At 39.5% G+C, this 25771-nt stretch overlaps 2 protein-coding genes across 6 annotated transcripts; one reads left to right on the plus strand and one right to left on the minus strand.

Annotated features, from left to right (window-relative positions):
- Positions 1–876: 876 nt before the first annotated feature.
- LOC115976435 lies at positions 877–8430 on the plus strand. Of its 5 annotated transcripts, none has more exons than XM_031097709.1 (13): positions 877–1209; positions 3339–3480; positions 3680–3816; positions 3964–4165; positions 4257–4495; positions 4633–4744; positions 4835–4979; positions 5124–5269; positions 5587–5768; positions 5917–6321; positions 6398–6453; positions 6627–6761; positions 6879–6968. In XM_031097709.1, exons 1-13 carry the CDS (start codon positions 1000–1002, stop codon positions 6892–6894), a joined length of 2127 nt encoding a protein of 708 aa, XP_030953569.1. In that variant the 5' UTR covers positions 877–999; the 3' UTR covers positions 6895–6968. The 5 variants fall into 5 exon arrangements, with proteins under 5 accessions (XP_030953569.1, XP_030953568.1, XP_030953567.1 ...); XM_031097708.1 differs by having other exon boundaries at positions 893–1209; positions 5938–6321; positions 6627–6829; positions 6914–8430; XM_031097707.1 differs by having other exon boundaries at positions 893–1209; positions 4844–4979; positions 6627–6829; positions 6914–8430.
- A 75-nt stretch (positions 8431–8505) lies between these two features.
- Positions 8506–9979, minus strand: LOC115976436 (putative fasciclin-like arabinogalactan protein 20). The gene has a single exon (XM_031097710.1). The coding sequence runs from the start codon at positions 9834–9836 to the stop codon at positions 8802–8804; it is 1035 nt and encodes a 344-aa protein (XP_030953570.1). The 5' UTR covers positions 9837–9979; the 3' UTR covers positions 8506–8801.
- Positions 9980–25771: the final 15792 nt, after the last annotated feature.

Genomic DNA, 25771 nt, shown 5'->3' on the forward strand with positions numbered 1-25771 from the left:
CATCATCTACAATAAAGAAATAATAAATCTTTGCGGGGACATGTCATGTAGATTCACAGACAAGCAATCTTCGGTAAGTATTTCTGAATCAATTCATCAAGTAAACTTTCCCCAAAATATTACAAGCAACACTTGACAAGGTACACGCCCTAGGCAGATGAGAGTGATGAGACATATATGAATGTACAAATGAAGCATATTGGAGCACTAAATTCAGAGAGAGAATAGAAGGACAAAAATTGTAAAAACACGTGTGTAACAAACACTTCCCAAATCAAAAAGGAAAACTCAATAAATTAACAGTAATGCTAATTCCGACATTTTCACGCATATTTTATCGAATTGGCTATGAGGACAAATGGTGTATTGATGTGATCATGACACATAGTTAATTATAATCTACCACATAGTACAGTTGTGGCAATTGTGACGATGTGTGTGAAAAAGTGTGTGACACTAGCCACATTGATAAATTAAATTTGGATTCATATAAGTATACTTTTAGCTTTTATGTGAAGTTATTTAAAACTTTTTTTTTCTTCATTTTTTCAAAGTATAGGTATACTTTAATACAATTTCAGTAAAAAAATTTCAACAAAAACCTAAATAAACTTTTCATCGACACACAATTTCAGAAAAAAATTTCAGCAAAAACCTAAATAAACTTTTCATCGACACAAGCTAGGGCTGAAGGATGGTAGTTGATGCCAAAAGTGACCTTCTTTAAGGTAGCAGTAATGAGACTGGCAACAATAGTAGTGGTAGTTGCTGTTAGCATTTTTGTGGTTACTCAAGTGAGCCTCTTTAAGAAAGCAGTAATGAGACTGACAACAATAGTTTTGGTAGTTGCTGTGAGCGTTTCTGTGGTTCCTCAACTTAAATGTAGACACAGGCATTCTGCTGTCTCAAGTCTTTTAACTATTGCTTTTAGTACCAAGTTAATAGTATTTTTCTCTTCCCCAGTTCTTTTGGTTTAAATGTGAAGCACTCATCTCTGAAATGGGGTTGCTGAAGTTTCTTCAACTGTATGCCTGCATTTTAGTTATGGTGGTTGCAGTATTAAACTCAGCTGAGTCAACAGTTGTCATTCGTTTTAGAAGTGCACCCCCACCTCAGTCAAGGTTACCTACTGCCATTTTTAGGTACTCAGTTGAGAGGCTGGATGGTTCCAATGCATGTAAAAACAATGCTTGTTCCATTTACTGTGAGGTATCATTCTCTTTTCTTTGTGTTAATTTTTTGGTTGAGTAACTGAGAATTCATTAAGATAAAGTCGAAAATACAGTAGTTTACATGGAGTCAGCTGCTACTAAAGCTACAAAGAAATAGAACAACATTTGCAGCTAACTCATTTATTAGAGTCCTGATCCTCCCTTAAAACTGAAAATTATAATCCCCAACTACCACATATCACTCTATTCTTAATCAAGTTTTTTACTTTCCTATAATGCTCAACTCTAGCCTTAATGTCTCTTCTTGTCAATTTATTATTTCTTAAGATTTAGTGTGGTTGTTATGAACTTGGGCATTCCTCTGCAGCCAAATATGATACATGGTTGCAGCAAGAACCAGATCGTAAATAGTTACTTGAACACTCATCCCTTTCAGATACTCAACACCTTGACTTCATTACCTCTTCTCATCAGCTTTCAGGATCATCTAGCAAGAACCATTTCATGACTTGTTTTGACAACCTTTTAGGCAGTGAGCACTCAAAGTAGAGACTTTCTCTGCTTTCTAGGCTGCTTCTGCAGTATACACTCAGAATAGAAGTTAGGATATCTATATTATAGTCCAATTCATCATTATATCCCTAGTTGACAGCTACTTCTCACAGAAAATAAATGAGTGCCTGTGGATTGCTGATCTACAAGAAAAATCCCGACTTTGATGGTAATCACTAATCACTGAACCGAGTGTTTTAGCTCAACTTTTACCTGTAGGCAGTTGATTTTTGAACCCTTACTAAGTTATCTGATCTGGCTGGTCTCTATCTCGATTGGTTGTCTTGCAAAACAGAAGAAAACTTTGAATTCATAGAGCTGGCGGCATCATAAATGATAATATGAAGATATCTAGGATTAAGAATACCATCTGGATGTCAGTAATCCTGCAAAAAACATATGTTATTTCCCCTATGTTTTATGAAATGTCTTACCTTCACTTCTCAGCTTAAGGAGTTTCCTCCATCCCCAAGAGCAACCACTGGGAATCTTGACTAGCCAGAAACTCCTCCCTTTTAGCAAGTACTCCTGCCCCTAAACTAACCCAAAATGAGCTAGTTAAAGCAAAGAGATTCCAGAAGTGCTTCATTGCATTCCACTCCCCAACTCTCCTTCATCCTAATCCTCCTTCCTTCTTAGGAGCCAAAGCCACAAACTCCCATGCCACCTTTGCTCCCATAGCTGATTTATCATTTCCCGTCTAAAGAAAATTATTAAAATTTTGCATCATATGTCTTGATGACTCTTTGGGAGGATAAACAACCATGTATAATATACTTGTATAACTGAACAGGACTGACTGCAAAAGTTGCAATCTTCCAGCAAAGGAGAGATACTTGACATTTATTCTAGATGAGACTATCTAGGGCTTGCACTTTTTATCTAAGAATTTCACCAATTTAAAAGGAACACCTAGACACCTGACAGGCCTGCTTTCATTGTAATGGAAGATAGACATGATCTGGCAGCTACAACAAAGGAAATTTCACTTTTCTTTGCCTTGGAAATGAAACCAGAAAGATCTTGAAACTCTACTGGGACATCTTTGGACTTTGATGATTTGAACAGAGTGTATAACTGTCCCTTTTCTTTGTGCTTGATTTTGAGAAGTCACTACTTATGTGCATATCTAAGTTTAAGTAATTAGTTTGTTAAAATCTTATATCCACTCATATTTGGTTAACTAAGCTCATAAAAATTATGATGTCACAAATATAAAACCATTAAATCATCTTAAACATTGTATGAGAAGGCAAAAAGCTATTTCTAATTTAGGATCAGAAACTTATGTAGTAATGTGGGCACAACTATACCGTTAAAAAAGATAAACAAGGACCTGTAGCTTTGTATTTGGCATTTTGAAAGAATAGCTTTTAGAGAGTTAAAAGGCACTGATCACCAATTTCTGTTCATTTTACTTATTGAGATATTAATTTATCCTATTTTTTCCCCTCCAAATGCATTTCTCTAAGAGGTTTTTCGTTAAATAAATGCCTTAATTCCCTTTAAATAAATGGTGTAAGGGTATTATTTGATTATCATTTGCTTAAACTTATAAAGGTCTCCATGTACTTAAGTAGTTTGCTCATTGGGGACAATTGTATCTTTGGACAGATTGATGGACAATTTCTGAGACCTTGTCTGGCTGATAATTTAGTATTGAAAAACTTAACTGTAAACCGTGAACACAAATTTCTTCTCAATGTCACAACCCGGGATGGAGAGACAAACTCATCAGCTTATTCATGGTTCATCGGTAAGCACTTCTTTCCCCTTGGTCTGTTTTTTCCCTCTTTCTTCTCTCCCCTTCCCACCCCCCCCCCCCCCCCCCAACCAAAAGTTCAAATGTTTGTTTAGATGGCTGGGCATGAACAACTTGACAACCTCATTGGGCCAGATGTTGAAAAATATTATCCAAAAGAACCTTACTCCTTTATTTCTTGATTATCTAATAGATACAATACCACCAACTGCAACAATTCATAGCGAACAGAATTATACCAATGCTGAAAAGATATACATTGATGTTACATTTAGTGAAGCTTGCACTGGACAGGGTGGCTTCAAGTGTGTGAACTCATCTAACTGTGATGTAAGTAGGTTTCTTGCTTAGAAACTTGTGTGTTATCAATGAATATGCAGTGGTAGATATTTAAGAAAATGATCAAAAGGATCAAACTTTTACTATTGGTGATATGAGTTTGGTAAATTCATGCTTTAATATTTAGACATTTTCTAGGTCATAATAAATGGTCCTGCCCAAGTACACGCGCCTTCACTACGCATTATGGAACATGGAATCAAGTACAGACTCAATATTATTTTCTCCTTAAGGAGTATGTATGGGCGCATTGTGATCACAATGGCGGATAATTTTTGTACTGATCAGGCAGGAAACCATTTCACACGATCAAATGGTTCTACTATAATCATTCACTTTGGTGAGACATCAGTCACTCTTTTCCTTCAACAGGTTACTTGATTAAGTTTCAATTTGACTCCTTCCCCATTTAAATCTAATGGTTGTCTCAGATAGAAGACCAGTGCTGGTGGATTTATGGACATCTGTTCCATCTTATGAGTTGGTGATTAATGGGGTTCCAAGAACTGTGCTTGCCACTAACAAAATGGAGGACATTGCAATATTCCTTGATTTCAGTATTCCCATTATAAATTCAACAGAACAGATTCTAAATGCATTACATGTGAACTCTGGTAGCTTGATACCTATTCATGGTAAAATTCATGGGAACCGTCGATTTGTTTTTGAAGTAAGCAGAAAATTTCAACTTTTTCATAATAATGACATCAAAGTTGCACTTTCTTTACAAAATACCAGTCATATCTGATAAAAAAATTGATATCAATTGAATCGTGGTGAATTTATTGCTTAATTTTTATTTTGTAGCTCAAGAAAATATCAAGAACTGAAATTATCTCAGTTGAACTACAAGCCGGTTCAATAATTGGTAGGACAGGCACTCCTGTCTCATCTGTTGCCTCAATTACATTCCTTTATGGTACACCATCCCAAAGTTTGTCTTCAAAATAGTTCTGGAATACTATTCTGTGGCATTACTATTTTGCTAATTGCTATATTTTTTGGTTAGATTCCACAGACCCTGGTGTAGTGTTAAGTACAAGCTCACCAAACATAACAAAGGAGTCCAACATCAATGTGATAGTTGAGTTTATGAAGCCAGTTTTTGGCTTTGAGGCCTCTATGGTAAAAGTGATCGGGGGCACAATAACAAGGCAGGTGCATATGGTGACTCTTGGAACTACTGAGGTCATTATACAATTTAATATTCATTTTGTCTGCATAAACATAAAAGAATGACTAAAGTCTTGATTGAAGGGCTATAGTAATTTCATAGTTCTTAATGTTGTTTGTTGTAGGTTTAAGGAGCTTTCGAGAGCTCTATACTCATTGACTGTCCTAGCAGAAGCTCAGAACATGTTGTCAGTTAACATTCCTGCAGGGAAAGTAAATGATATTGCAGGAAATCCAAATTTGGCATCAAACCAACTTGAAGTGAAAAAATGTGTGAAAACATATTTGCCTCTTACTTATGCATTTTCTTCCAGTTCTTAATATTTCCTTACTGTAAACAATAATTATTGTAGGGCAACAATTTAACAAGTTAAATAACCCTTGTTGCTGTCTAAAAATTGCAAAATAGGGAGATGTGAAAGATTTTTCCTTTTTATTTCATTTCATGCTAATTCTTTGAAAATTTGTCTTATGACAAGATGTTTTAATTAAAAAAAAAAAAAAACTGTGGAAGATAGAAGCATTAGTTTTTGAGTGATTAAGCTAATGCCTATCTGTATGGCTTATTATCCTCACATGATTTTTAAGTTTGTGCAGACTCAACTCCTCCAATATCCATTGCACTACACTCATTTGTGACTGCGGGAACAGTAGCAACAGCACTAGCAGCTGCCATTATTTCACTTTCCACTGCAAATCTAGGAGCAATCGGTGCTGTTGGTTCTGGGAGTACTACTATTTTCTCTCCAGATCCATCAATGAATTTACATGTAAGTATCTACAGATTCAGTATTACAAAAAAAAAAAAAAAAACCATTCATACAACTTCTGCCATATCTAATGTTGTGGTTACTCATCGCATGTTCTCTGTACAACCATTGAGGTTCAGTTTATGTATTTAGCAAGTTTTTATTACAGGGAATGATTGGACATCTACAGGTGTTTGTCCTTTCAGACTGGCTCTTAGTTAACCAATCAATTGAATATTCAGAAACAATGAAAGGTCTTCAGTGGCTCATACCTCATCAAAAACTTCCATGGAATAGGAATAGCCCTTCAATCTGGCTGAACCATGTCAATTTGGCTGGAAAGAAGCTTGCACGGAATTTGAGTGTCTTGGCTACAGGATGGTCTTCTCACAAAATAACTAACCAGAAAATTGACTTAAATTTAACCAACTCCTTTTATATGCATCATGAACAACCATTCCCAATTGAAATTGACCCCATGTCCGTCTGGCTCCATGGACAGCACAACATAAGCATGAAAGATACTCCTTATGGGCTACCTCTCAATTCCAGTGAATATTTCACCTATTTCTTGGTAAATATCTATAATCTACAGTAATCATATTTGTTTCAATGATAAGATTCCTAAATTTGAATCATTTGTCTTGTAGAGAGGAGAACCAATTTCTGCTAGCAACATTGTCAAGAGAATGAAGAATTATAAAGGGTAGCTCCACAATTACCTTCACATTTAGAATTGAGCATTGGTTATAGAATATTGCCACTAGCATAGACTCTAGACCTATAATATCCTTAGACAGAAAAGAGCTAATGTATTTTTCAGCATAACTTGCTGATGTTTAAGGTGTTCGGAATATTGCTGAGGTTCTTTCCTGACAGGTGGCAAGATATGGAAATGAACTTATTCTGGCTTGGTGTGGGAGGAGGTAGTTTACTTACTATTCATGTTCTGAAATTAATTTTCCTAAGATGGAGGACAGGAATACCAGGTCATGGGATACTTTCAGTACCCAGGTTTGAGCTCTTTCTTCTAATTCTGATGCTACCTTGTATCTCTCAGTCTTCAGCATTTATCATAAGAGGTAACAAATTGAAGTTTATTCTTCTTAATTTTAAATCCTTTTCTGTCAGGCATGTGATCAACTGAAGACTACTCATATTTGCAGGTGGTACAACGAGGGGGATCATCATTGGAGCTTTGTTGCTAGCTATCCCTGCAGCCTTTATTTTATCAGTGTGCCTTTTTCTCGTATTCGCAATCTTTTCTGGCAGTTTTTTTCAGTACAAGGAAGTCAAGCATAGAGATATAGAAGAACCTTGGTGTACAAAGCTGTGGTTCTTCTTTACAGGTAGACCTACAACTGGAAGGTGGTTTTATAGGGAAGGGCTGTCTTCATCTTTCCTCCTGCACCTTGGAATTCTCTTTGAGAGTTGGAAGGGTCCTCCATTGTTTGTCTTTGTTAATCAGAATGACCCAAACACCATACTCAGGTGGACTGAGAGTGGCAACAGAGGGATTGGAAGAATGCGAGCTATCAGCTCAGGCGACAGCAATGAAGAAACTAAAAGTTCCCTATCAGAGAGGCTCTTAGGTTGTGCTAAATCCTCCTATATTATCCTTGATCTTTTAAGAAGAGTCAGTTTGGGTATCATATCTGGAGCTTACTTGTCACGGAAGTCAAGCCAAAGCCTTTTTGCATTGACAATTACACTGGTACAGTTCATGTATCTGTTTACTCTTAAACCATACATCAGTAGGGGAGTCCAAGTGGTGGAAAGTGTTTCTCTCTTGTGTGAGGTAGGCATCTTTGGTCTATGTGTCAGTATCAAAAGCTCAAACCCAGTTGAAGCAAAAAAATTGGGTTTTGTAACGCTGTCTCTCCTTTTCTTTACCTTTGTTGTTCAAATTATCAATGAGTGGTATGGTATGATCAAATCAATATTAAGACTCTCACAGCCTCATAAGAACTCTTTCAAGCTTGGATTGAAGTTTGTTGCAAAAGGCCTTGTTCTTCCTTTCCTTCCAAGGCAACATTGGTCAAAAGTCATAGCTGCAACCTCCCAACCAACAACAGGCCTAACTCCAGTGATTCCCATAAGCCCAGAAACAGAATTTGAAAGAAGAGATACAAGAACACCATCAGTTCACTCGGTTACATCCATGACTGCAATGGTAGTCCCTGTGCTCAGTCCTGGGCTGTCAAGTCCTAATGTCATGCAAATGGAAGGTCCCACAACTTCAGAAACCACCATCACCGGGCAGAGATCAGGGGAGAGAAAAAAACTAAAGGAAATCAAATATGAATCCAAGAGTGAGATGAAGAAGTTAAGGGAATTAGCAAAGGCTAGTTTCTCAGGGGATTATAGGGGTGGGGAAGCTAGTACCAGCTATGCTAAGGCTGCAATCCAGCACCGGTGAAGCCTCCTCAGAAACTCCATAAGTCTCCAATCTAAAAATCATGGATTGATTTCTAACTTAGAATGGTAAAAGAAGAATTCTGTTTCTCTCAATATTGTTTCTCAGCTTCTACTGTTTTATTGACCTCTAACCTTTTGTTATACAAAAGGCAGTTTTGTGTGCATACAAACATAACCTAGAAGAAATTGTATCGAGGAGAAGATAAACCAAACATTCATGTATTTGAAATGGCACAAGATGTTTAAGATAGAAATGCAGAGATGTTTAGAAGTCCTCCTAACTACTGAACACAGAAACAAGTTACCAATCAAACAATCACTAAAGCATGCTTTAAACTCAAGCTGCTGTTTCCTTTTCATTCCCAAAACAAATGACTATGAAAAAAATACATCTAAGAAGATATACATGGTCTGGAAACTATCTATATTTACAATTACATTGTTAAATGCTCTGACAAATTAGGGAATCCAATCCCAAGTAAAATTATTTGCATTTGTGTTAACATACGTTGGATCTTAATGGCTTCCAAGATGAAAATATAGATCTACTGCTTGATATGAAAATACACAAAAGATGAGAAATGCTGCAGGAACAACCTAAAGATGCCTAAAAAGAGACACTGAAACATTTCTTGGTCAGTGATAATCACCATGATCGAGTGGATTTTGATCAACTTTTCCATCCGAGGAAGAATCTCCAAGCGACACTTGATTTGCTGATAAAGTAAGCAAATGATTGAGGCCATGCACCACAAGCCCACGACTTTGATACAAATTTTGAAAGATCACTGGAACACCGTTAAACTCAGGAACATCACTAGAAACAGTCACATTGATCTCAAACCCTTTCAGGAAAGTTGGCAACACAGTTCCATCTTCAAGCTTGATTAAATCCAGCCATGACAACAATCTTGGAACAACATGCTGCCGAAAAATTAACATGTAATCGCTAACATTCCTTGCGTGTTCTTGAATTGCTACATCAACCGGTGCAAAGATTGTTAAACTTGTCTGATCCTTAGGCCCTGCCAGTTGTGCATCAAGGAATGCAGCCATTATAGAATAACCTCTGGACCTTATTATATCCGAAACCAAACCAAAAGATTCAACTTCAGATGAACTGTTACGTTCAGTTGGTATGGTTGGACCAGGAATTGGCAAATCAGGAGCAATCTGGAAAGATGAATTCAAGAACTCGTCAATTCCATATATAATCACTGACCCATCATCGTACACGGCCTTTACATCAATCATAACGTTGTTAATCAATACTTTTCCATCAGAATGTGAGGCAGTAACAATGAGCGAGCAATTAGGCAACAGGGTTGGTATGCTTGTGCCAGAAGGAAGAGCCTTCATGGCTTCTGCAGAGAGTCTTATTGGCAAGATGTGGTATTGAACTAAAAGAAGAGGCAGTTGGCCTGAGTGGACAAAGGCAGGGTCTGAAGGAGCAAATATGGTGGCAGTTGGTGAATCAAGATTCAGGGTATTGGAGACAAGTTCAAGAGTTAGTGCCATTGAGAGATAGTCTGAGTCTGAGTCCAAAAGGGTCTTGGCAGCATTAGAAAAGGTTCCAGAATACGTGAGAGTGGAGGAGGAGGAAGAGGAGAGAGAAAGGAGGGTGAGAGAGAAGAGAAGTAAGGTCAGCATGTGTAATTCCTTGAGATCCATTCTTGGTTCTCTCTTTTTTCTGTGTTTTCAAGTTGATAAGAATATGAACAAAGTAAATGGTTTTGGAAGTTTCAAGCAAAGGAGAAAATTTGGGAGGGAAAACAAAAGAAGTAGAGTGTAGATCTTGGTTATTTCTGTGACCAAACAAGAAAATGTTGGTTATTGCAGGATTTAGTTAACTTCAAAGTTTATGACGGGAAAGAATTTCAAGTTCTGCAAAAAAATCTAGAAGTCATAAGATTTTTTTTTTTTTTTTAATTACAATTTTTTTCCTCTAAAAACCTTGGGTATTTAGTTTTGATCATAAATTAGCACAAATGGTGCATAATCAATTATAATTTATAAATGATTTTAATACAATGAAAAAATATAAGATACAATTTTGTTGAGTTAAAAGTTAATTTATGAAATAAAATATTTTTCCTGATTCACAAATTTTGTTTATCTAAGATTTTCAACCAAAAAAAAAAAAAAAAATTATTTAACTTGGTCTAGAAAAATTTTCTAGCTCCACCATTAGATTGAGATGCAATATAAGTACATTATTAAGTCCATATTAAGTATATTATCAAACTCATTTGGTTTGGACAAATGATCCCAGCTATTATCAATTAATTAAAATTTTAGTAAGATACTTTATGAGTTTATTGTTAAAGCCTGTATCAAACTTATTACCAAGCTCAAACCAACCTAAGTTCAACTTATTTTTTTATTGAGCCATATTGTTTACAAGCTTGTTAATAAATATATATATATATATATATATATATATAACTTGGGCACGACTCATTTATTAAATAAGCCTAAAATTAAGACTCAAGTTTGACTTTTTATAAGAAAAACAAACATGAACGGGCTTTTATTGAATCAAGTTCGAGCTTTTTATAAACTACTTGGTTGATTTATAGCCATAGGTTTAGGGATGATCTAGTGGTGGTAGATGATTCAATAATAGAGGAGGAAGAAGATCTTCTAGAAGAGTCTGCCATTGTTGACTGTGTTAATGGGCACCTTTGATCTAGGAATTGTTTCTAGGGTGGGCATTAAAAAATTTAAATTATACAAAATGTAATAAAAAGATAACTTGAATATATAAAAATTACCCAAAAAAAAAATGCAAATACATAAAGTTTAACAATTTCCTTCTATAAACAAAATTAAAAAGCAAAAAATGACTACTAATAAATTAAGTGAAAATTGAGAATGCAAAGCTAAGATAAATAAAATGAGAAAGAGTCTAAAATGATGATAGAAAAGAGAAAAATGGAGAAAGTGAAAGATAGTGACAAATATACATGTTTCGATTACAAGCCAATCTGTTGAGGAGTAGAGCTCCCAACACCATTGAGAAGAAGTCACGACCACAATCTCTTTCTTGGTATTGTTTTTTAGGAAAATGAAATTATAATTAGGCCCAAATTCACTTTGCCTACTCGTGGTTTTAAAAATGTCATTTTGCTTACCTGAGGTTTGATTGGTTTGTCTTCCGTAATCCACTTCTATTAAAAACAAGGATAAATATGTATTTTTGCTTACTTTTATGTCCCTCTCCTTCCAAAACAAAAAAATACTTAAAAAAAAAGAAGAGAAAATAAGATCTAAAAGTAGGGTTCTGTAAAAGTTTACAAACTTGGCTCAAGAACTGCAATAGAACACAAAATGTCTTTGTGACTTAGAACGTTAGGCAAAAATTTAACTCCATCCATTATTTCATCTTAGACCCAAAAATTTCTCTTGCCATAAAGCCTAGATCGTATGAGGGATGAAGAGACCAAGAGAAAAATCAATGGAAACCCAAAGTCAATCACTCTCTCTCTCTCTCTCTCTCTCTGCATTTCTTTTCTCAGCAAAATTCACCTCTAATACTGAAGGTGTGGTACCAAATGTGTGATTTACCTTTGAAATTTAAAGATCTACCGAGTATTTTGTGAATTTCCACATTCAAAGTTTGTCTTTCAAAATTTATTATGAACTTCCACACCTTTAAACATTTATCATAAATTTCCACATTTAAAGTTGATCTTTGTAAGGACTGAGTTTGAATCCCTGGCCCAAAGAATGAATAGGCTCAAGACCAAAAAGCCCAAAACAATAAATTTGTAGAGAGTGGGTTGAAAACTGGGTTAAAATGAGTTGGACGGCAAACAAAGTGGATTCAAATGACAAGAACAGAAAGATAGATGGATTTCAACTAAAGAAAATCGTCCTCGGATAGGTCCGAGGAGATCAGTTCTTGTATATTTATCTTAAGTATGATTAAAAGTTTATTTCCTGATTGCTATAATGTTTCTTTTTAGATTTCTCTCCCCTTTCTCCATGGAGGATCTCTTACATTATATAGTCCCCTTTGAATGATATTGGTCCTACACTTGTTGATCATCTAAACCACTACTTGAGTGCTTGTCCCATCGGACACCCCTTTAGGCTCTCTGTGAGTTGGGGTAGCCAAGGCAACACTGTTGAGGGATCTTTTCCACATTAATGTAGCCAGGAAGTTAGCTACAGAGCATTTAATGTGGTGGCAGTAGTTTTTCCCTAGACATTTCTAGGTTTCCATCTCTCTTGTATGTTTATAATGCATGTCCCTATTAGTGGAATTTCTTAGAAGGTCACCTTGAACAATAGGATATACATTTGATCTATGCTTTGTTCATCCGAGAAGATACTCCTTCTCGGACCAATTTCTCCAACCTTTCCATTTTGCAACTTACTCACGGGACTTTGAGCTTAGCACTCTCACCACTGTTTATTCATTCTCAGGCCAACCTACATCCTCGGCCAAGGCCCAATATATATTTTTGGACCCCTATCCCTACAATAACCCCTCAAAACTTTGGTTTTTCCCTCTTATCCGAGGAGAAAAAGTGGGGTTTTGATATTTAAGAGTTAAAACCATTCATTTCTTTGGTTTACATGATTGGGATTACCATTTTGTGCGCCCCATAACTGTTACCGACGCTTTAGAGCCCGCGATGTGTCATTAATTGCTCTAGGCAGCGCTTTGTTCCCCGCATCCAACGGTGAGACGCAAATCCTATGGTTGACATTTCTCCTTGAACTTTGAGCAGGATAACTCCCACTCATTCCGCCTTCTATATAAGACACCTAGGGAAATCATTTTTCTTCATTTCACAAGTCTTCAAACTCTCAAGAAATTCTTAACTTTCAAACCTTCAAGGCTTCCTAGATCTCTAAAATCTCTAAGTCTTTTTCTTTAAGAAATTGAAACTTTTAAGAAGTATCAGAAGTAATACACGTGCCTATTCTTGTAAGTTTCTTCCTTTCTAGGTTCTTTCCTCCTTGGACAGTCTTCTCGGCCTTCCATTCTTCTTTTCCTTTCCTTACGAACTTCACTCACTTCTCTTTAGCTTAACCAAATAGGTAGGTTTAAGCATCTAGTAAATTCTCCCGCCGCTATGGAGGGCTTTAGGGCTAGGTACCACATCTCGCAGGGAGTAGCCCTGCAATATTTTGCCCCAAACCAAATTCTTACAAATAGAAAAGAAGGTGAAGTTGTCATTCTTATAATCGCCTTCATAGAGGGAGGAATGACACTTCCCATGGGTAGGGTAACCAGAGATTACCTAATCAACCACAGACTGTGTCCCCACTAGTGTGCTCCCAACCTGTTTAGAGTTTTAGAGAGTGTAGATGTTCTGAATGAGCAGATGACTTTAAGGCTCACATGGCATGACGTTGTTCACATGTACAAGTGCCATTCCCTTGCCAGCGCGGGATTTTATCTCAAGTCCCGGTTCGACACTGTTAGAATGGTATTATGTTTTCTTAAGTCCAACAAGGGCTTGAAGGATGATTACCTGACCATCTCCAGGAATTGGCACGACGGTCTTCACTGCTCAACTCAGGAGGGAGAGCCAGGTGGGGTGCCCTAGGATTAGGTCCCTCGGCAAGGGATTTAGCCCTTTTAACTTTACTTCCTTTTAGTTTTAACACTTTGCCTTCCTTAGATGATAATTTTCACCGATCTAACCTTGATTTCCTCCTCGAATGTGTTTGTAGATAAAATGCACGTTGCCCCGAGACTCAGCCTAGTCAACGTTTTGGGTCTCAACAAGTTGCTGAGGTCGGAGGTATTTATAAGTGAAGACAGGTTTCAAGTCATCCACTTAATACTCAACTACGAGCCTCTGTTAAGAATATACAAGATGCGGGCCAAGCGATAAGAGCTAGTGATCTCAGATTAGCCCGCATAAACATTTTTGTGCCTGGCTTTTTGGCTCGGAGAGATCTTCCACCAGTTGAATTGCCTCTTCAACGCTCTCCCCGAAAAGTAGTTGCTTCGAGGGAGGAAACATCTTTCTCACGTCTATCTCTTGAGGCCAAGATTGACCGATTTCACTTCGAGGAGGGTGGGGAAAAACAGGTAGAGCCCATAATCCATCTCCTAGACTCTGAGGAGGAATTAGACAGACACTCTACCGCCCATTCTCCTAAGCTCATCATTGCGCATGTTGACAGCGACTCCATAGAAAAAGAGGAGATGCTGCTGGATAACAAAAAGACAGGGCTATGTGACCTCTTAAAAAATAGGGGAGCGGGTCTCCAGGGAGCCTCAGGATCTAAGCCTCCTCCTGTGCTTCCCCCTCCCCCTCTTCCTCCCACGACTGAGCTCAGCTTGCTCCCCATTCCCAATTTGAAAAAGAAGAGGAAGGAGTAGGAGTTGGAGGAGGGTGAGGTGGTTCCGCAAAAGGGGGCCAAACAACAAAAGATGACCAAGGACAAGCGGGCCTCTTCTGTGGACAGTAAGGAGGAGCCAAGTGGGGCTGAGGTGCGCCAACAACAACGTACCTGGGCTCCTCGGCTGGAGTTGGACGATGTTGCCATCCCATGGAACGCCTCCATCAGGGAGTTCCAGAGGGAGCGTTCAACTTACGTTGCTGAAGCCTTAGAGTAGCCCCTCCTCCTGCCTAAAGACATGGAGGCTTTAAGGCACGTGAGGCAGCCAGACCTGTTCATGTCCCTGAAAAGGGACCTTGCTATGGTAAGCTCATCCTCCTAATTTTTGATTAGATGTTAAGGTGCTCCTTTCACCCTCTCTCTTTTTTTACATGGGATCCCCTTGTCATTTTTATGCAGATTACCCAGGAGGTCTTTGTGGCCGAGGAATGGGTCAACGATGCCTAGAATGATGCCAAAGCTGAGGCAAGCTATCGTGCTGAGGCAAACAAGGCTCTGGGCGCAGCTGAACATAAGAATAAGGAGCTTGTCACAAAGTTGGCTGCTGAGAAGAGCTTACGCCTAAGTGCCGAGGTTGGCCTGAAGAACGTAAAGGCCCAAGCTGAGGACCAGCACAAGAAGCTTCATCTCACGGAGATAGAGCTGGCTACCCAAAGGCAACTGGTCCTAAAGTTAAAGGCTGACTTGCAGAAAGCCAAGGAAGCAACTCGGGCAGCCAAGGAAGTTGCTGAGGCTTCAGAACAGGCAGTTTATGACTGCGGGGTGCAGGAAACTCAAACCCGGTTGGCAGTGGAGGTGTGTAGAGACTTCTGTAAAGAGGTGTAGGCGGAGGCGCTCAACCGAGCAGGGGTCCTTACTACCTTCAAGTGGAGACTTGTTGAGAACGTGTTTCACCCTAAAGACATTTGAGAAATTCCAGCAGATCTCCCTCCTCCCTTTGCTCCTACTCTTCCTCCCTTGGGACAGCCCTCTACCGCCCAAGCCTCTCTTCCCCCTCCCGACGCCTTCACAAGGCCAGTAACCAAAGCCAGGAGGTTAAAATGGCCGAGGGCAAAGAGGCTGGCCAAGGGGGAGCTCTGCTTGAGGATAAGGGTAAGGAGGCTACAACCCTACTAGAAGCTGAGGGTAAAGAGGTTGCCCTTAAGGTCAAGGGTGCTGATTCCAAGGCCAAGGACGACATAGCTAAGGCCAAGGATGACCCTCTTGTTGCTAAGGCATAGCTTTAGGATCTTAGCTCTTCTTCTCCTTTTTTGTTTTTGTAGTGACAGTCTATCATTGAATGTATTGTACTTTCATTTTGTCTAATGAAAAGACTTCGCTTTTTACCTTATGTATCTTTACTTTACGTGTCTTTAACTTCAACAATGTTGCAGGTAGCAGTGAACTACTACTATTCTTTTAATAAAGGCTAATAACAATTCATCACTTGATAAATTAAATAAATTGAATAAGTACCAGTAATAAAGAGAATTATCACATACTTGTAAGAAATTAACAAGGCCTGCAACTCTCATTCTGCTCAACACTTAGATAAAAATCCAAGAACCTTAACTTACTCATAGCCATTGATTCGAGGAATTGGGTATAACCTGGGATTTGTTTGACACTTAGGAAAATAAGTGGATGTCACAGAGTGTTAATCCACCCAAAGCACAGTCTGAGGAGCCAAGCATGACTAAGGTTCCGTTTGATACTTAGATAGATGTCATTAAGTATTAATTTACCCAGAGCAGGTGGTTCGAGGAACTAGATATAGCTATGGTTCTGTTTAATATTTAGGAAAATGGCATAACATATCATTTTACCCAAGGTATGTGGTCTGAGGAGCCAGGCATGACCAAAGTTTTGTTTGATACTTAGAAGATTGTTATTAAGTATTAATTTACCCAAAGCAGGTGGTCCGAGGAACCAGGCATAACTAAAGTTCTGTTTAATACTTAAGAATTTGTTATTAAATATTAATTTACCCAAAGCAGGTAACCGAGGGGGTTGGCCAATTTGGTTGGGCTCTTGGTCTCAAAGTTCTTGTACTGGGCTCGACTAGGTGTGCTCCCTAGTTCGAGTCCTACTACCTGCACTTTGAAAAGAATTTCCTGGGCCAGTGCTTTACCCCTTCGTGGGCTCACCCGGCACGAACAGTAATTAGTCTCTGGTTGAAAGCGTTGAGGAAACACTATGAAAAACCAAAAAAAGAAAAATTTACCCAAAGCAGGTGGTCCGAGGAACCAGACATAACTAAGATTCTATTTAATACTTAGGAAAACTATCATAACATATCAATTCTCCCAAGGTATGTAGTCCGAGGGGCCAGGCATGACCAAGGTTCTATTTGATATCTAGAATAATAATAATAATAATAATAATAATAATAATAATAGGAAACTCAACAGATAATGGAATAGACGAGAATGTGACAAAGAAAATTTTCATTAATAATAATACATTTTTAGGTTATTTATATTCCAGGGGCATGGTATAAGTTTGTCATCTAGGTCTTTAAGAGAATATGCACAAATTCCTGCCATTGATGTGATGCGATATAGCCCTTCCCAGTTAGGCCCTAACTTTCCCCAAGCTGGGTTCTTGGCAGTTCCTAGAACCTTTTTCAGCACCAAGTCTCTAGGTGCTAGTGGCCTTAGCTTGACATTGGCATCATACCCTTACTTGAGCTTGTATTGATAATAAGCCAACTGGACCATGGCATTCTCTCTTCGCTCTTCAATTAAGTCTAAACTCTTACCCAGTAGCCCATCATTGTTTCTCGGAGTGAAATAGCTCGTTCTCAGTGTTAAGAATCCAGTCTCCAAAGGAATAACAACCTCCGCCCTATAAGTCATTGAAAAAGGTATCTCCCCTGTTGATCTACGAGGCGTGGTCCAGTATGTCCAAAGAATGTGTGGCAGCTCTTCCACCCATTTTCCCTTCGCATCATCCAGCTTCTTCTTGAGTCCACTCACTATGGCCTTATTGACAGTCTCGGCTTGTCCATTTCCTTGTGGATAGGCTGCAATGGAATACCTATTCTTAATTTCCAGGTCACAAAAATATCTCCTGAAAGATTTGCTATCAAATTGGAGTCCATTGTCTGAGATGAGTGTATGAGGGATGCCAAACTGAGTGACAATGTTCTTCCAAACGAATCTCTTGGCATCCACATCTCTGATATTTGCCAATGGTTCAATTGCAACCCACTTAGTGAAGTAGTCCATGCTGACTAGTAGATATCTCTTATTCCCCGTTACCTTAGAGAAAGGTCTAACAATATCCAAGTCCTATTGAGCAAAGAGCCAAGGGCTAGATAGAGGATTGAAGACCCCTCCTGGTTGGTGAATATTTAGGGTGAATCTTTGGCATTGGTCACACTTCTTTAGATATTCTTGTGCTTCCTTCTACATGTTTTGCCACCAATATCCCTAGGTAAGGGCTCTGTGGGATAAGGACTTTCCCCTTGTGTGGCTCCCACAAATCCCTTCATGTAACTCCTCCAGAAGTAACTCTAATGCCTTAAGGTGTATACCAAGCAAATACGGCCTAGAGAAAGAGCGCTTGTACAATTTTTGGTCCTCAGACAACCAAAATCGAGGAGCCTTCCTACGCACCTTGTCAGCTTCTGACTTGTCCTCGGGCAAGACGTCTTCTTTAAGGAATAGCACTATAGGGTCCATCCAGCTGGGCCCCACCCTGATCTGATGGACGCGGACCGCTTCAATCTTCCCCTCAATAAGCTGGTATAAGTCTTCAATAAGGATAATTCGAGGTAGACCCTATGCCGAGGAGGTTGCAAGAGTAGCTAGAGTCAGCATGTGCATTTCCTTTCCTAGGGATATGCAGCAAATTGAAAGATTGGAACCTTGCATGCAGGTGCCTAACTTGATTCAAATATTGCTGCATCCTCATGTCCCTGGCCTCTAAATCCCTTCCCACTTAGCCTACAACCAATCTGGAATCCAAGAATATCTCCACAACCTTTCCACCCATTTTCTGAGCTATGGCCATCCCCATCAGCAGAGCTTCATACTCGGCCTCATTGTTGGTGCCCGAGAATCCCAGTCTCAAAGATTTCTCAATAACAATCTTCTCAAGAGATATTAGGACTAACCCCACTCCAGAGGCCCATTGATTTGCTGCACCATCAACGTATACTCTCCACGATAAACGCTCCTGTAGGGAGACCATGCCAACTGATTTTCCTTTCATGCCTTGGCTTTCTACTTCTTTTTCCTGTGGGGATTTAGTGAACTTAGCCACCAAATCTGCGAGGACTTGGCCTTTGACAAAGGTGCAAGGCATATATTTGGTGTTAAAAGCCCCTAATATTGTACCCAATTTGGCGATCCTCCTTGTGAAATTAGCACTTCGAAGTAGTGCTCGAAGTGGAAGTTGGGTAAGGACAACCACTGTGTGTGATTGGAAGTAGTGGGGTAATTTACATGTAGTATGCACAACTGCCAAGATGGCCTTCTCTAATGGCATGTAGCGGATCTCGGCCTCATATAGTGACTTGCTCACATAGTAAACTAGCCTCTGCACCCCATTATCAACCCGCACTAGCACCAAGCTTACCATGTGGGAGGCGACAGCAATGTAGGCAAATAAAACCTCATCCACCTCGGGTCTTGACATAATGGGTGGTCGAGAAAGGTATTCCTTCGAATGTTGAAGGCCAAGACACACTCCTCGTTCCATTCGAATCCCTTCTATTTGTTCAACAATTGAAAGAAGGGCCTACACCTGTTGGTTGACTGAGAGATGAATCGATTTAAAGTAGCGGCCATTCTTGTCAGCTTTTGGACCTCTTTGGGGTTCCAAGGTGGTTGTGGACTGTTAATTTCCTTAACTTTAGCGGGATTAACCTAATTCCACGGTAAGTAACCATATAGCCTAGGAACTTGCCTGACCCCATACCAAAAGAGCATTTGGAAGCATTAAGGCACAGCTTGTGTTTTCTCAGTATTCCAAAAATATCTCCGAGGTCTCCCACATGTTCGGACACTGCCTTAATCTTTATCACCATATCATCTATATAAGCTTCAATATTCTTGCCCAACCATGACTCGAACATCTTAGTCATCATGCTTTGATAGGTGGACCCTCTATTCTTCAAACCAAAAGGCATCACCTTGTAGTGGTAATTTCCAGTAAGGGTGACAAAAGCGGTCTTTTCTTGGTCGCCCAAGGCCAGTGGTATTTGATGGTACCCTTAGAAGGTGTCCAAAAAACTCATTCGAGGATGGCCAACAGTTGCATCCATCAGCTAGTCTATCCGAGGCATAGGGAAAGGATCTTTTGGACAAACCTTGTTCAAGTCTGTGAAATCCACACATACTTGTCACTTCCCGCTTTTCTTCTTAACTACCACTGTATTGGCTAACCATTTAGGGTAGAACACCTCCTTGATAGCCCCTGCCTACTTAAGCTTCATCATCTCATCCCTGACCGCATCAGAATGCTCCCTAGATTATCGTCAAGGTGGTTGCTTTTTGGGGGTAACAAACGGGTTGACATTCAAATGATGACAAATGAAGTTCGAATCCACCCCGGGAGTTTCGTAAGCATTCCATGCGAACACGTCAATGTTCCTTTGGAGAAACTTTATCAGCTCTTCCTTCTTTTGAGGAGGCAGCTGAGCTCTGACCTGAAAAAACTTCTCCGGGTCCTTACCTACAACAATTTTCTCTAAGTCCTTGTATTTCGCCCCCTTGGCTATCTCTTCCTCGAGTAGAGCTAGAGTCTTTGATTGCTATAAGCTTCTTTCAACAAAGGCTGAGGTTTCCACTCCCGATTGATGCGTTATCACTGCGATCAAACACTGCCTTGCCATGGATTGGCTTCTAATCAGCTCCTCAATCTGGTTACCAGATGGATATTTTACCTTCAAATGCAAGGTGGAGAAAACGACCTTTAGGACATGAAGTCAGGGTCTTGCCACAATGGCCGTGTAGGGAGAATATGCATCCACTACAATGAAACTCACCTCTACTACCTCTAATCCTGCTTGCACGGGTAGTCAAATCTAGCCCTTAGGGATAAAAACTTTCTCATCGAAGCTAACTAGAGGCGAATCATAAGTTTTCGAATCCTTGAGTTTTAAGCCCAGTCCATTGTATAAATTGGGGTACATAATCTCGGCTCCACTGCCTTGATCCATCATTACCCTCTTAATATCATAAACCCCTATCCTGAGGGTGACCACCAAGGCATCGTCATGCGGCTATATGGTTCCAGCCTTGTTCTCCTCGGAGAAGCTCATCGCTGGTCGGTTCTCCCCTCTAGCCTTCTTTGGCTCACGTTTTGAGTCCTTGGCAGGTAGCTGGGCTACAAACATCACTCTAGAGGAGTTAAAGCTGGTTCTCCCCAAGGTCGCGAAGATGACATTAATGGTGCCCAAAGGGGGCCTTAAAGAGGTGTTCCCTTGAGCCCCCGATCCTGCCTGGTCCCCTTGACCATTGGACCGATATAAAAACTACTTCAACCTTCCATCTCTAACCAACTACTCCAGATGATTCCACAAAGTTCTACAGTCCTCAGTGGTGTGTCCTTGTTCTTGGTGGTACTACCAATGGAGGCTTTGGTTGCGCCTCGTGGGGTCTCTTCCCATCTTATTTGGTCATTTGAAGTATGACTCGTTCTTGATCTTCTCTAAGACTTGGTGCACCAATTCTCAGAACATCATGTTAACCATCTGAGGAGCCGTAGGCCCCGATTGCCCAAGGAAATCTCTTCGGGGTCTGTTATTGTTGTATCAGTCCAACCTAAAGTCCCTCCTCTCCTGAGGGACAACCTTAGCCTTCCCCTTACTTTGCTGCTAGTCTTCCTCGACCCTCTTATATTTGTCAATTTGATCCATGAGCTTGCGTACACTGGTAGAGGGTTTCCCAATCAAGAACTTCCTCAAACCATGCTCAGTGGGCAGGCCGAACTTGAAGGTCTTGATGGCCACATCGTCAAAGTCATCGTCTATCTCATTGAACATCTCTTAGTATCTGTCCGAGTACGTTTCAGGGTCTCCCCCTCTCGCATGGACATGGACAACAGGGAGTCTAAGGGCCGAGGGACCCTACTGCATGTGATGAAGTGGGACCTAAAGACCTAAGTGAGCTCTCTAAAAGAATCAATGGAACCTGCAACTAGGCCATCAATCCACCTCATCGCCACAGGCCCCAAGCTGAAAGGGAACACCTTACACATCAGGGCCTCATTCTTGGAGTGCATAGCCATCCTCTGGTTAAAGTGGCTTACGTGCTCCACAAGGTCTGTTCGACCATTGTACATGGTGAACATTGGCTGGGTGAACCACCAAGGAAGCATCCCCTCCTCCACTCTGCATGTGAAAGGCAACCTGGGAATTTGGTTGAGCGCTCTGCTCATTGCATTGTTTCCCAAGCCTCTGGAGGACGAACTCCTGTTTCTGCGTTCATGATGGTGGTCCTTGACATATGAGAAGGACTCACTGGGAGGAGTTCTTGATCTATGTCTATAACTACTATCTTTTTCATCGTCAAAAGAAGGGTAAGAACTGGAGGAAGTCCTCTTTCACCGCTCATGGCACAGCTTTCTCTTCAGATGGTCAATCTCTAGTTGCAGGGCTCTGGTATCTTCCTCATAAGAAAGGTGGCTCTTTCCCTAGGACTAACTCCTATCGATCTGGGTAGTATGCACATGCCCATCCCGGTCCCTTCTTCGCTTGAGGTTGACAAAATGATTTACACATTGGGATCCCATAGATTCTGCCTGGTGGACCCAACCCTGCCATAGTTGTACGTCAGACTCACTACAACACCAAAAATCCCCACAGATGGGGCCAATTGTAAGGAGTTTGAATCCTCGACCCAAAGAATGAATAGGCTCAAGCCCAAAAAGCCCAAAACAATAAATTTGTAAAGAGTGGGTTGAAAAACTGGGATAAAATGAGTTGGATAACAAACAAAATGGATTCAAATGACAAGAACAGAAAGATAGACGGATTTCAACTAAAGAAAATCGTCCTCGGACAGGTCCGAGGAAATCAGTTCTTGTATATTTATCTTAAGTATGATTACAAGTTTATTTTCTGATTGCTACAGTGTTTCTTTTTAGATTTCTCTCCCCCTTCTCCATGGAGGGTCTCTTACATTATATAGTCCCTTTTGAATGATCTTGGTCCTACACTTACTGATCATCTAAACCACTACTTGAGTACTTGTCCTATCGGACACTCCTTTAGGCCCTTTGTGAGTTGGGCTAGCCAAGGCAGCACTGTTCAAGGGTCTTCTCCACATTAATGCAAACAGAAAGTTAGTTGTAGAGCATTTAATGCGGTGACAACAGCTTTTCCCTAAACATTTCTGGGCTTCCATCTCTCTTGTACATTTATAATGCACGTCCCTATTAGTGGAATTTCCTGGAAGGTCATCTTAAACGATAGGATATACATTTGATCTGTGCTTTGTTCATTCGAAGAGATACTCCTCCTCGGACCAATTTCTCCAACCTTTCCATTTTGCAACTTACTCACGAGACAGCTTAGCACTCTCACCACTGTTTATTCGTTTGGACCAACCTATGTCCTCGGCCAAGGCCTAATATATAATTTTGGGCCCCTATCCCTACAATCTTTGAAAGTTCAAAAACGTGTACAAAACACCTTTGAACGTTTAGACCTCCAAATTACAACTTAACCAATTCAAGCAATATGTCAAACAACTAGTGTGCGGAAACTTAACATATGCTATAATATGAAATTGGTTAAAAACTATCTAAGCCATACCAAAATAAAACCACAGCAGATAATGAAAAGGCAAAGATAGAGAGGAAGGAAGATGCAAACACAAAGACAACACGCGATGTGTTATCGAAGAGGAAACCGAAGCCCTCGGCGTAAAACCTCTCCGCCGCCCTCCAAGCGGTAAACAATCCACTAGAAAATACAGTTGGGATACAAGGACAGCAATAGACCCTCCAAGCCTAATCTACCCAGTGCACCTAAGCCCTCCAAGCTTCTTGCTCCAACGAGGTTGCGCCAACCTTTTTCTTTTCTAGCTTCCCGGATTCCGCTACTAGACCGTAGCATCAACCAATGAAAATTGGTTCCTTCCTAACTGCTTCCCAGAAATCCAAACAGCAGTCTCACAATGATGATGATGGTGAGAACCTGGTTTGGTATAATGCCTCTCAAGGACTTGACAATGGAGAGGAAGAGAGTTGAGGAATTTGAAGAGTCTCTAAGGTATAGATTGTGTGTGAATCAATCTTGTTTTTCTTTAGGGTTTCTCTATCAAAATTCTCTCTAGAAACTCTCTTTCAATCGTGGGTGATAGGGGTATTTATACTGGAGTGGGAGAGGAATGTGAAACGTCAGGTTTTACAAAACAGGGGTGGCTCGCGGCTTGACTAAGTCGCAAGATCCAGTCGCGAGATAACCGTATGGCCAGTTGTCCTGTTTTGTCCTGTAGTGCTCCAGCTAGCATGACTGTTCATCTTCCAGCATGCTTGGCACGTGTGCTGCTTCTGGCGGCTTGCAGCCGCGAGTCCTAGCCGCGAGTCTCTGTTTTCTTACACACTCTTGAGCAAACTTCACTCTATCTCACTCACTACCCTTACATCAAACCCACCTAAATACAGGGTTACTAAATGTTGAATTACAAGCAAATTTGGCACGGAATAAAGCCAATTAGATGGTTGAATAAATTCAACCTTACGATCTTCATCAAGCATTTCCACATTAAAAAGTGAAGTAATATTTTCACAATAAACCCAGCAAAGGAACCATTGGTGGGTTTTCAATTTCTCCGCTTTTTTTTTTTTTTTCATTTTTTAACTTACTCTTTCAAATTCCTTCTTCTAGCCTTTTGGACTTACGGTTCTTCTATTCTATTATCTTTCTCTACAAGAAATGATACTGCTTTGTTACACTTCCTGGATCCATTGTAGCATTTGAGAACCATCTAGGTCTTATAAATCTTCCCAGTTTTGGTCTTTTTAAATCTTGGATATGTCATTGTATTTGGTTTCCAATTTGTTGGATTAAGTTGCTGATTGGAGGGAAATGATGGAAGCAGGGGGGGCTTCTCTACCCGCTTGGTATGGCCTTGAGGAGATGGGTAATTTCTTTTTAGAAGCGACAGAGGGTTAATTGTCACATTTCTTCAACTCTGAAGGCCTACCTCCTTCTCTCATTGCTTCCTCTATTTGTGTTATAAGTAGTATTACTACAATCCACATGATCCGATATAAAAAGTTGAAATGGGTTGTGGAGTAGAAGATAGTAATGGGATACATGTTCGTTCTTAGATTTTGCAAAACCCAATTTTTAGATCTTTTTTTTTTTTTTTTTTTGGGTAAGGAGAGAGATATAAAAGGTGAGTAAAAATACATATTTACTCTTGTTTTTAACAGAAGTAGGTTATGAAAGACAAACGGATCATACCTCAGGTAGGTAAAGTGACACTTTTCAAACCAAACCATAGGTAGGGAATGTGAATTCAAACCAAACCACAGGTCGGTTTATTGTAATTACCCCTTATTTAATTATTTTTAGAAAGTAGGTTGAATGAGTTAATATAAGAATCTGAATGATTAGGGGTTTTTGTTTTTGAATGAGCTTTTGTAGAATATTTTGTTCATTTTTTATTGTTTAACCTAATCTTGTTGTTTTTTGGGCTATTTTTTTTAAATGTTATTTGGACTCATTTTTATTGTTATTTGAACTTTTATGGGGTTTTTTTTTTCTTTGGTTTAAGGGGTTAAGAATTATGTTTTTTTTTTTTGGGAGGGGAGGGAGGGGAAATTATTTGTGTGAGTAATGTTAGCATACAAAAAAATTTATCTTGAAAAAGCTCATGTGTGAGTTGGTATGCTAATTTTAAAATGTTACAACATTTTACTGTGTTCCTAGCATTATTCATATATTTATTAAACCCAAAATTTTGAGATTATTAAGTTAGGGAGGTCAATATTTGTGTGAGTAATGTTAGAGAATAGAGAACACAACAAAATGTTACAATAATTCCAACTTTAACATACAAAAAAAATTCTCTAAAAAAAGCTCATATGTGAGTTGGTATACTAATTTTAAAATGTTGTGGCATTTTACTGTGTCTTTAGCATTATTCTTATTTTTATTAAATCCAAATTCTTGAGATTATTAAGTTAGGGAGGTCAATATTTTATTTAGGGAAAACGAAACATGTTAACTTAAGCATAATTATGCATATAAATTTGTACAGATTACATCGAAACTGAAATTCAGAACATAAAAG

This window comes from Quercus lobata, chromosome 2 (assembly GCF_001633185.2).
Source record: "Quercus lobata isolate SW786 chromosome 2, ValleyOak3.0 Primary Assembly, whole genome shotgun sequence".
Lineage (NCBI taxonomy): Eukaryota > Viridiplantae > Streptophyta > Magnoliopsida > Fagales > Fagaceae > Quercus > Quercus lobata.